Consider the following 13,157-nt stretch of genomic DNA (forward strand, 5'->3'; position numbering starts at 1 on the left):
TGGATTCCTGTATGCTGATTTATAATGGATGCCTCCACTATGTGTAGATGACGGGACGGTTTTAAAGACTCAATACCTTAAAACATTTCCTCTAAATCTGCAGTTTTGAGTTACTGAGAAACCGGCTTCTGTGTTACATTGATAATCCACTAATCCTGAAGGTGTGAGGCCATGGTTATTCATGGTCCCATAAGCAACCTAGTTGGATAGTTTATGGCCTCTGTCCAGTGAAACATGGCTTTCATTTCAGTGCGCACAGAATCTTGGCAGCTTTTCTTAAATATAGGTTCAGCCTAAAAAAATGTCTGTCGCCATTGTGTAGACAACAGGTGATTTTTAAGTTAAAATCCTACATCTGGGGGATATTTTTTTTTTTATTTAGACGGAAGTAAATGTGCAAAATCTAATCCAACAAAACTAGTGTGTTTTTTTTTCTGAGCTGCAGGTAGGTACATGTATAATGATTCCTAGAACAAGCCATTTTCCATATAATCACAAGGCCAGCTACAGGAAAAACATGGGGTCCTTTTGATGTTTGCCTGGAGTTGGAAGGTACCACATGTCCACAAATACTGCTAAACATTCAACATGATTTTGTCATAATATATTTACAGAGTGTACAGAGTTATAATGTATAAAAATTTTCTTAGAACAAACATGTTTTAGTGTGTCGAAACATAGTATGCCACCGTTAGTCAATGTGAAGATTACTCAGTTTGTCACTCTGACACTGATCTTTGTCATCTTCACATGATAGCTGATACAAGCTTGGCCATTAACTAGCTAGAACATCTGCACTTGGTTATGAGTTATGACCTCTTTCAGTGTGTGTGTGTGTGTGTGCGTGCATACATACATACATACATACATACATACATACATACATACATACATACATACATACATACATACATACATACATACATACATACATACGTTAGATCTAAAATTCTGACCCAAGTCTGCCTGTGGTGTCAAGTATGTCTGGAAGCGCTTCAATCAGCTGGAGAGAATTGACACAGACCAAGTTCTGTATACAAAGAATATTCTCTAGTTTATTGATACAAAGATACAAGTTTTTATAGCCTACTGAATAAATGAATCCTACGTTATATGCATACAATTCTATACCATTAGTCTATGAGAGGCACTACTGATTACCTTTCTCAGGTATTCTTAAAGTGTTTATTAGTCTCCCCCTTCTAAGGACAGATGAGCCTATTGTTTCTTATCTCAAGGGGAGTTGGAGATATGCTATGTGCAACACCAAGGGTACAGCTCCCATACTGCCAGCTGGATATGAAAATGTTCATTGTTTCATACCTTGATACATTTATTTTGGTGTTCTCTATTAGTTCAACTTCAAGGCCATAGGCCCACATATTGCAAAACTGCAAGTCAGCAGAAAAATTAATAATCTCTTCTAGCAAATAATATTTCTATGCAAGTTACAATAAAATGGCTGAACAAAGGCCTTATGAGGCCTTAACAAAAAATCATATTTAATACATACATACATACATACATACATACATACATACATTATAATTTTCCTGTGGCAAGACGGTTAAGTGAAATGGAACAACAAAGAAACTGGGAGTCATCTGAGCAAACGGCTTACCGGGTGCGCATTGAAGGATTCCTTCAGTAAGAGACTCTTCTTTGGCTTCATACAGTGGCTTGCTTTTTTATCGTGTCTGATATTTGATCTTTTAGTTTCTAACAAATCATTTAATTCCCCCAAGGTCCATCTCCTTAGTAATTTCTTTTTTCTTTAAATAATGTATGACCGGCATTCCATCCACACGAATTGCTCAGTACTGCCGTGTGCTTTGGGAAACTTCATTTTTAAGTGTACTAGTCCATCAGATTCATCTCCGAAATCAATTAAAACTGCTTATTGAATAATATTTCACCCTCCCCTCCCCCTCAATGCTTTGCATAAACATTGTGGTTAGAGGTGAGTTGTGGATGAAACCATTGATATATTGTAAATGTTGTTGTTTTGTTTGATTTTAGTTTCCCCTTTTTCAGGCTCAGTCTGTATTGGCCTCATAAATGTTTTTTCCTTCATATTTATTATAGTGTCTATACAGTATTTATTTATTTAAGTCTTCGTTGTATGTCTAATGCAGTGGAATTGAATTTTTCATTAATCATATGTTGCTTTTTCTAGTCCATTGGAACGTTTATTTATTTATTTTTTAACTATTTATTTTGAGAAATCGCAATGATATACAGATACGAGTCAACAAATTAGTACATTGCGTAAGTAGAAAAAAAAACAAAACAGGAAGCAAAGCAAGACATGAATAAATAACAATGTAACAGAAAATTAAGTAATGGATATGCAAGACATCAATTGGAACGTTTTTAAATGGCTGACACTAAAACGTCAAGCGACTACTACGTATGAAGCTTGGGTTATATTCTTGTATTAGAAGAAGGGGATAATGCTCTTAAGGTGCCCATAGGCTACAGTGGGGTTTGGGAGGCAAATCAATAACAGGAGTTATTGGGCCGAACTCATTAATAAGGCTAAACAGAGCAGTAATATCAGATGCACCTGCCACCCAGGTACATGGGCTTACTTCTAGCAAGAGCTGGTTTGTAAGCCACATCCTAAAAGGTCTTAAATAAGCCTGATTGTCGGCTGTCCAGACAATACAAGGAAATATATTGAAATAAAATCAGAGCTTGTTTATTCCCGTATTGTACATGGTACCAGCTGCATGGCATTATAATTCCCTATATGTACAGGCCTTCTAGCGTGTGGCGTACAAGCCAGCCCTAGACCTGGGAGGTGAGTGCACCTGACTTTAGCTGGATTTCACTGCTCAGCTTTAGACTTATTTATGAGTTAGGCCCAGTGTCCCCAGTTATTGATGTGCATTCAGTACATGAAGATCTGCTATGGAATGTCGTAGCTGAGAAATTCTAACTTACTGACACCGAGCTGTGAAAGGCTTTAGCTTTTCAGAAATACAATTTAGTCTAAACTGAACTGTATAGCTTAATTTATATTCGGACACAATGTAAGCAGTGATATAGCATATATGGCCAACGTGCTGTGATATACTACAATCTCAAACATAAGAATGGAATAGAAAAGCTGTCCCTTCCCTGAAGAGATTACAGTCTAACATGAGAACGGTGGTGTGGTGGTTAGTGAAGTAGTGCTAAATACTTAATAAGGAGTTGTAATAAGATATGACAGTTCTTTTTTACAAATTCCTGTTTTGGTCATTGTGCTTGTTATGCTGTCAAACATGGTTGACACTTACTATAACATTGCATGTTTTTAACCTGTTAACCTCTATGGTTTGTATTACTGATCTGCTCTTCCAAATTCATAGTGTGTGTTTTGTTTTAACTCCAGACAAGATGGATGAAATGGCTTTGCAAAAACAATTCTTAATTTCCTCATCTGCACCACTGCTGTGTGTTTAAAATCTCATTGTCTTGTCTCACCAGGGGGGTATTCACGTTTATTTTTCCAGCCGGCTAAATTCCCGGTTTTGTTTTGGCTTCAGCATGTGAGGGAAGGAAGCGCATTCCCTTGTGCTGAATGTGATTTGGGGAAGCTGGCACCTCTGAAGTGGTAGGAACACTGAGCTGTGAGGTAGTTAGTGACCAGAACTCTTGTTTTTGTGTAAAGTTAACCCCATACTTACCTACTTTCTTCAGCTCCCTTCCGGGAGCCAGCCAGTGGAGGGGGGCGTGAAGGGGCGGGGTGGCCGAAATCGCGTCATTTCGGCCCCGCCCCATGTGACGTCATGACGCAAATTGCGTCATTTGACAGCGGGGGCGGGGCCAAACGCCGCGATTCACCGGGAATCGCGGCGTTTGGGATCTAATTCTGCCCACTTCACTAGGAAGTGGGGCACTTCCTAGTGAAGTGGGCAGAATTCGGGAGATTGTCACACTCGCCCGGGAGTCCGGGAGACTCTCACAAAATGCGGGAGTCTCCCGGACATTCCGGGAGAGTTGGCAAGTATGGTTAACCCCTGAGACACAGTACTGCTCCATCTGGTTTGTAATTGTAGTGGTGTCTAGCATCTTGCGGGTCTTGGGCTGCCTCTAATGTAATTTTGTGTGGGGATTACACATTAGTGTCATACATCAAACAGGGATTTGGCCGGGATAACCAGACCAGACCAGTGTTTGATTCCTGTCTATAAAGCTGCAGTGTCCTTTTTTTTTTTTGCATGTTTCTTTACATGTAAAATCCCTTCTGAATCTCTCTTCCATCTCCTGTGTGTAGAACATCACAAGCATTGGAATGTGCCTGGTAGCAAATTAAATAGTGTGTGGCAATTCACAATCAGTTGGCAATCTTATGTGGCATGTGACTAGTGTTTTTTTATGTGCTGTTGTATTCAAAAAGAAGTCACGGTGGCAAGTTTACTTTGAAACCACAAGTCTTACAAAAATGGGACGATTATTTTATGTACACTATTTTATTTTGCAGTGCTTGATAAGTTTAAAAGTGTTTGTATGCACTCAAGTCTTTACAGTAAATTTACAGTTATTTACCATAATTGGCCACTTTTCAGGCTTTGTACGCACTACCGGTCCTCCACTCGATTTATTGTGCCAATCACGCGATAAATGAGTGTTCGGCCCAATATGGCATTATTGTGTACGCTCCAATGATCATGTTTTATCGTTTCAAAGCAAATCCTATCATTTGAGTTTATAAACGGACACATTCTCTATGAACGATGTCTTGACCAATGTGGAAGTGTGTATGCCATCACGAACAGCAGTGTAGGCAGATCTCTATATAGATATCTATATCTATATAGATGTGAAGGTAAATCGTGTATAGTGTGTACTAGGGATGGGAGTCAATTGATGTTTCATCAGAAACATTGGTTACATGGTTCCAATGTTCGATGTTTAACCCTGCAATGGTGAGGATCCTAGGTTTCCTAACCATCGCTAGGTTGCTCCTCTGATACTTACTGATGGTGGTTTTTTATTTGACTTTTTAATTGCGCTGTGGTGCTTTGGACTGCCTGCTGACTGGCTCTCTGTCTTCATCACAACTAAAGAGAGTCTGACTCTAGTCTGAAAAGTCACACTGAACTGGCTGCTGCTGGTGTGGTGGCTGAGAGTTAAAGACACTCTGGTCAGTCAATCTCCAGCATCACATTGAACAGGGGAGCTGACTGGCTGGCAGCTATTGGCAATTGAGCAGTGAGTGACTGTGTAGTTGTCTATAGCAACCATTCACATTCTAGCTGTCATTTTGCAGAATGTACTAAATGAATAACTAGAATCTGATTGGTTGCTATAGGCAACATCTCCACTTTTTCAAACCCGCAGTTTAGCAAATATACCCTTTAGAGTGAGAAGGAGAGAAGAGAGTCTCTGTCAGTGTGACTTGTTTGTGTCTGTGGAGGTCAAATTGGGACTTGGAGAAGGACATTAAGGTATTGTATTGTACCACTGGCTGCTACCAAGAACAGGAGCCACCAGCAGTAAGGTGCAAAACACTACACCACTACATTACTCACTAGTGTTGTATTAAAAATAAAATTCCGCCACCCAAAAGTCATTTGTGGAAACACTTTGATAGGAAAGCTGATGATGAGCACAAGACAGCTATTTGCAGATACTGCAGCAAGCACCTATTTTAAAGTGACACCTTGAGAGCAAACGCCCTCTTGTGCTGGAGACTCCTGTCCTAGGTTCTTCTGTAGGAAAAAAGAAAGCACACCTGTTTTATTAATACTTTACTAGTTATTGTTAATGCTTTGTGATGTTTTTTGTTTTATTTTTCTTTTGTGTATTTCCACACCCCCCCCCCCCCCCTTTCAGGAACAAGTTTACTTTATGCCAAAAACATGTTCTATTGCTAAAAAATGCATACATGTTTAGCATTTTTTCACTATTTGTGTGTGTGTGTGTGTGTGTGTGTGTGTGTGTGTGTATTATATGTTTAAGTAGCCAGTTTACTTAAAAAATAGAAACATCTGTTCTAGAACAAATGTTTAGGACTAAGCAATGTTTTGTAACCAATGTTTAAAACATCGGTTCAACCAATGTTTTCTTTCGATGTCCCATCCCTAGTGTGTACGCATGAATCAACATGATGATCAGGACTCTCAGTCGTTTGTAAAATCGTTAACAATATCAAATCAGGAGAAATGTTCTGCAGCGTGTACCCAGCCGAAGTTTAGTGTTGGATATTGGTCTGCTTTAGCATGGTCATCTTGGCTTTATAGTTGAATCTTTATTTTATCTTCCTGTTCTGATGAGCTGGGGTACAGAGCAGGTGCACAGGTTTTCAGATAGTATTTAACTAAAATAAATCCCCTCACTTTACCCACAATGCAGTTAGTGTAGCAGGCTAGAACTACAAGTCATGTTACTAAATGTGTGGAGATTTTAGAAAGACTTACTGTGTATATATTATGGCATCATGGGTGTATTGTCTTCTACTGCCGCCACAACTTTTATTTTTAGAAGTATAAAACTATGGTTTATAATTGCAACTCTTTTATGTGCGTCCTGTAGGAGGAGTTCTACATCCTTTTATAATTATAGTTGGCCCAAATTTAAACTTGGGCTGTGTTTATTGGGTATGTAGGTACTTATCGTGCGTATGTATGTTTGTGTGTGTGTGTGTGTTTTACAATGTTTTATTTTATTTCTACGCCTCCTGTATCTTTCTAGTCTGTATATAACTGCCCAAGTGAAAAAGAATGGTCTTATTTGTATCCTTGTAATCACAATACTTTCTGAAGTATGTTTAGAAAATATTGAAAATAGATCTGTTCTAAACAAATCATTTATCACTTAATCAAATTTCTGCTGATGATTCCTAATATTTGTTGATGCTCTCTGAAGTAATCTTGTCCGACATAGGTAAAGGTAAGCTATGGGCTTAAATAAGAACTGTCAGAATGGTGGGCAAATAATCTCCTTCATAGTTAACATTTCTACCCTTGTTCAGTCACTTGTTCAGTCACTCTGTACTCTAAGTGCGTTTTATCTATAAATGTACACTTAACACAAATATTGGACATAAGGTCAAGGTTTTTAGGAAAACCTTTTTGGCTTGCTTAATAGATACCCTGTTGACTTACTAGCTGTGCTATATTACAAAGGTTTACAAATGTAATTTGCATTTTATACAAGCTGAATAATCAGCATATTATACCTAGTATACCAGCAGTTCTATGTATGTTGATAGTACCTTAAATGTTGTTGTTGACAGGATCAGACCTATTAACAGAGCCCCACAATGCACTAGAACCTAGTAGCAGCACCCATAACAGATTGTGCAACAGGAGGAGTACTAGAGGCAACATGCTGCCGGTAATTGTGTACATGACTAATACACAACATTTTGTAAGCGTGCCACTGACCAATGTAATATGCTAATATTCCCACTCGTCTAAATTAAGTTCAATCCCTTTTAGATTTTGAGTTTGGAAGCTTTTTTTTTTTTGTTTGGTTAATATTAAACATATATTAAGGACATTTTGGCATTCTCATTTGCAGCACATGTACTAGTAGTGAGTCGGCTGCAATGGACTCCACTTGTTTGGATCTGGTAAAGTCTGATTTGTCAGCCAGTTAGTTGATCGTGATGTGTTTCAGAGACCAGGCAACTATACCTATTCACGCCAAACATCTGCATCATACTCTCTAACTCCTTCATTGTATGCTGCATGCTGTCCTTGTACAACTTTGTGTCCTCATAAGCTCCAGCTGGCTCTCTTCCATCTAATGCTGCAGGAAGGTTTACGGAAATGTATTCTTCAGAAACAGCCAAGTAAATTGTTGCTCTTCTATAGTTACCCTGTGCACTTTCTGCTTTGCTTTTCACAATAGCTCTCCAAAGCACTGGTTCTTGTGGGTTGTATACTGACCTGCAAGTGACTTTCGCTTGGCTCTTTTTTAAGGCAAGAGTTTCTGATTTCAGTGGTTTAAAATTGTTAATGCTTGCCGCACACAAGCCCATGCTGTCCTTTGGCCCAGCTGACCAGATCACTTCGCAGTTTAACCATGCACTGTTAAACCTTTTGAGTGTCTCAACAGCGTTGCCTTCCTTTCTTCCCTTTTAGGGTTGGTATTGGAATGTCACAACAGAACAAGCAGTGGATCTTCAGTATTCTATCAGAGTGGAAGTCTATTTAAAGATCAGTACCTAAATTTGAATTAACCAAATTTTAACCGTATCCAATGTTAAGAGGTTTTCAGAAGCCTGGAGCCCAAGGAAATTGCCCTGCTGTATCGTAAATCAAGTTTATTACAACTTATGAGGGGGAGTTGTTATGCCATGGTTAGAGACTGTGGTTTTCCAAACATAGGCCTATGGTACATGCTGTTTTTTGTAGTTCCAAATAGTTGCTGAGCCATATGTTGTTTAAGTTGAAACACCTGTAGAGCAGTGATGTAGATGTGTATCTACTTCTGAAATTCAAAGTATGCCTTCCATACATTAATATGATGTAGCTTTTTGGCGGTGCAACCAGCATGTAATCAAGTACCCCTAATGATCACCTGATTTTATAAAAAAAAAACACCTGGAACCATTTAGTTTAATCATAAAGCAGTTTATTTATGAATACTCATATACTTTGAGCTTCATACTAATTTGAGGTTTATCCTTACCTTGGAGCGGATTATAATTCCCCCCCCCCCCCTTTTTTCTGAATACTTTGAGCTTCGCAATATCTTTACTGGAAATGCAGTTAAAAATAAAATGGATAAGCCGACATTCCACCTTTTGATCAGGTACCCACTAGAATAGTAAATTCTCTGCAGATGTATTTTGGCAGCTATGAGATTTCACCTGTGATCACTTTACTACACATCTGCACTTGACTGTCTGTGGGACCCCGTTTCGTTGAAGCTGCATTGAATTTTGGACCAAACATTTTGGTTTTGCTAGATTGGAATGTTTATTAAATCAGCTACTTTTGTCCCTGTTGCTGAAAGTAGGATTTTTTTTTGTTTTTGTTTTTCAGGGTTTTGTCCCCATGCGTCCAGTTTGGAGGACATGTGGAAGACATATGCTAGGTATATGCATTGACACTATGATGATGTAAGGAACAGCTATATGCAGTGACTTCATCGTACATGCTTATACAGCTGCACAGGGACAAGGTCTGACTTATAAATGAGGTGCGACTTCCTGAGTCATTCTATGCAGCAGGTGGAATGGGACTTTAATGAATTTTTTAGTATACAGTGCTCCAGAGGCAGAATACTAGTGTATGTCTTATGACCCTTAAACTCTAGATTTTTATTATTCCCTTGTCTGAACTGTTCACTTTTTGGCCCCTGATGTAATTTCTTGCTATCCCTAAGAGGTGGGGCTGAAGTGAGACTAGTTTATTTGTTGGCTCCAGATAATGGGTGTTTGCTTTCAGCCATCATTCTCTTTGTCAAGTGTGCACAGATGTAGACTATATATACTGGCAGCATAACAATGAGACAAGCATGGAGGTAAAAAAAAAAAAAAATATATATATTTTTTTTTTCCTTCTTCATCTGTACTGCCTTACTGGGGAAGAAACCTAAAGGTCCGTGCCGCTAACATTCTGGCTGTAGTCATATATTCAAATGCATTCAGTGAACTTCAACCACAGATGTTCTGCATGTAAACAAATCTCATGCATGAAAATTTGCATGTGGTTTCTATGGTTTTTGTGTTTTGTTTTTTTTAACACTGTTTGCCAGTGGGTGAGGCCACTATGCAGTTCAATTCATATCTGTTGCCCATTCATACGAATAGCTATTCAATTGAATGGGGTTTCTATATGTACTGAATGGGTGTTTGACGTGAGGGATGGTGGGGGGATAATAAAGCACAATGCACTCCTGTAGAGTTCAATGGACTTTCATGGTTTGAACATACGGAAGCAGAACAGGCCACACCCAAAAAATCGCAGAGTGACCCTAATGCACACAGATGCAGGTATGGGCACAAATGGCTATTAAATGGCTATAAAATAATAGTTTTATTTCTACACATGACTGGATGCACTGCACTTGTGTTAAATATGCAAGTCGGGTGCAGTATCTAAATACCAGTGAGTAACTGGCCGCGCACAGTTAATAGTACCTAATGGCATGCTTCTACAGATTTGTGAAGAGCAAGTAAACAATATTTAGAATATTACATTTATGTAAATTCCATTTGCCTAACAAAATGTAATGTTGACAAGTTGAAACTTCTTTTGTTTGAACAGCCGTTTGCTCACTCACCTAGACGTTCCTCACGGATTACTGCCATAGCTCTGTTTGGTCCTCTCCAAGCCGCTGTCTTGGATTATTGTGATCAGTTTTTCTTGGTATATTCTACAATGCTGGTAACTTTTAGGAATCCTCATGGTAGCCTCAGGGACAGCAAAAGCTATACTACAAAACTATAAATCATGGTTTATGGTAAATATTCATCACTTAAACAAAAACAAAAAACCCCCCACCAAATGTAATTAATTGGCATCTACCCATGTTTGTCTCGTATTCACACACAAATTCCTCTCGTTTTATAAAGCTCATGTTATAAAGTAGCTGCTCTTCGTGGTGTACCCCCCCCCTGCCCCTTTCAATAAATATTCTCTTGGTCATGTTCACTGAAATACATATTCCTAAACAGAGTTGACATTTGTGTGGACTGTCATTGGAGGTGTGAATTTCTGGCACCAAACACTTACTACATCCTGTTTGCAGCTTCAAGTGTACTCTCTACCTACAAGCAGTGGGTGCAGCCATTGTGTAGAGCAATGCTTCTCAAATCTGGTCCTCAGGAACCAACAACAGTGCATGTTTCCCAGGTCTTCTCCCAGCACCTCAAGTCCAATAACCATTTTTGTAAATTTTTTTAAATGTGCCTGCAGGTAATTGATACATCTGGGCTCTATCTAGGTTATATAGATAACATGCCCTGTTAGCTGTCCCTGACGACCATAATAAGAAACAGTGGTGAATGATAAATATTTATGAGTATGCTGCCTGTCTGTTCAGTAGGAATTTAATGCCTCATGCCTCAGTGATGTCAGTGTTTGTAGAATTAGTAGCCGTTTTGTGGGCTGAAGCAATATCTGATACCTTCCTCCATTGGATGTAGGGGACAAACCCACATTCTTTGAACTAGTTTTCTGCAAAACTGAGGTCATGATTTGATGCATCCACACTAATGCATTAATTACCATGGTCAATATTTAATAAGCAGCAATTAATTTACATTGTGTTTGATATGGCATCTGTTATCAATCAGCTTTGTAGCAGTTTGTCATTACAGATATCCTGACTGATATTCTAGTTTCCCATTCCTTTATTTACTAATAAGTCTTCATTTCAGTGTATGGATGTCTGCTCTAGCTCTTTTCTCAGGCCAGGGACCAGACAGGACCAGATGGCCGACAATGAGCCTGGGGCACCCTGTGTCCTTTTCTTCAATTTAGATTTAACACATTCACAAAAAATGCAATACTGGGTCTAGTGCAAAACATTATTGTTTTATCTGCTGCAACTAAAAAATAAATAAAATAAAAAGTAAAGATATTTTAAACTGTGATAATTGAAATGTGTTCCAGGAACATGTGCATTTGTATGGGAAGAGAGCTATTTGTTTACCTGTGTTGGGTACTATCGTGAACATAGCTGATCAGATGCCCTGCGATTGGCACTAGTTACACTGTATTCTTGTTAAAAAGATTGGCAGCACCATTTAACTAGGTGCACTTATATTTATTATAAAACAATGTACAATCTCTAATTTAGAATGTTGGCAGTGGCAAACAATACATCTTTTGTAGAGTTTTAAGACGATAGTGCAATTAGTATAATGTACTTTCAGAGCATCATTTAAAGTAATTGAATCTAAAACAAGAAATGAAAAGTGATGCATGAGCGTTCCATTGCAATGTCTTCTGAATGGTATAACTGGTTAATATGTACAAACTTGTGTCCCACAATATTGTCACTTGATTATTTGCCATGATATCACAAAATAATTGGAACCATGCTCACTATGTTGAGAGCAATATTACATTCTTTTGTATCGCAAAATTTAATACATGATTAAGGCTTCCTCCATTATGCATTGACCATCAAAACCTTTGGATTTGCTCTTTCAATCATGCAATCCTGTTGTGGGTTTAATACTGCTGATTTCACCTTCATAAAGATATATAAATAGAGAAGGTTTAAAAGGGGCTGCAAAAATGTGGTAGGGTGGTTAGCACATGAAGATAAGGGAAACAAGTAATACAATTAGGGAGTAGTGCTCCTAAGGTTTGGTGGGAAATGGGGATAGTGAAATGCAGCCCTATTCTTTCTGAAGAGATTGTTATATATTTATATATAACAATTTGGAGTTAAGGTATCGGGGGAAATGATGGGTATTGGGCATTTAGTGCACTGTGCTAGTCCGTTAAAGAAACCTCACCTGATGCTATTTAATTCCCCCCTTTTTAACCAATACCCATCTTTTCCATGACGCCTATGCCTTAATCCCTTAATCACAAAATTTTATATATTTAACTTGAAGATAAGGGCCAGTTGACATGAGTGCTTGGGGAGAAAAGTACTTACTTCAAAGCATTTTTAAAAATGAAAGTAAGTGTTTATTGAAAAACTTTATTACTGATGGTCTCGAGCTTCAGCAGGGAAATAATTTCCAATGCAAGGTAAATTCTACAGAAAGTCTTGGATGGAAGTTGGGGAATTCTGTTAGAAAACATGGTGGCAGGTGCAGCTCTGTACAGTGTCTCTGCCCAATAAAGTTTACCATCCAATACGAGTACTTGTGACTTTGGACAAGCCCCTTTTGTTCTCTTGTGTCACAAGGAGCCAATACAGAGTTTTGAGTAAGGTCTCAAAGTCTGTATTGTTATCCAGTCGTGCCAAAGCATCTAACTAACCCATGAGTATTTTCCCAGCCTAGATCTCCTTTTCAAGTTTTGTGATTGGAACTAACCCAGTGTTTTGTACTTTTCTTGTAGGTGTGTCGTAGTGTTGTTAAATCCCAGGAAGAACAAGCAGACTCATATCCTGAACAGCTCCAGGTGAGTAACTGACTGCAGCCAATATATTATTAATGACATAGTCAGCCATCTCCCTACTGACTAAGGTGTAATAACATCTACACAAGTATAGTTTGTACTACTCGTTATTTTAATACATTT

At 38.5% G+C, this 13,157-nt stretch overlaps 1 protein-coding gene across 2 annotated transcripts in view; it reads left to right on the forward strand.

Moving 5' to 3' along the window:
* The window catches only part of LOC142135572 (mitogen-activated protein kinase-binding protein 1-like), a 114,856-nt gene that overhangs the window by 47,256 nt on the left and 54,443 nt on the right, over positions 1-13,157 (forward strand). For both annotated transcript variants that reach the window (XM_075194610.1, XM_075194611.1), the window contains exon 4: positions 12,975-13,037. In XM_075194610.1, the coding sequence (XP_075050711.1) occupies positions 12,975-13,037 (63 nt within the window). The remainder of the gene's footprint in view (positions 1-12,974; positions 13,038-13,157) is intronic.

The sequence above is a fragment of the Mixophyes fleayi genome, unplaced genomic scaffold, assembly GCF_038048845.1.
Source record: "Mixophyes fleayi isolate aMixFle1 unplaced genomic scaffold, aMixFle1.hap1 Scaffold_78, whole genome shotgun sequence".
Lineage (NCBI taxonomy): Eukaryota > Metazoa > Chordata > Amphibia > Anura > Limnodynastidae > Mixophyes > Mixophyes fleayi.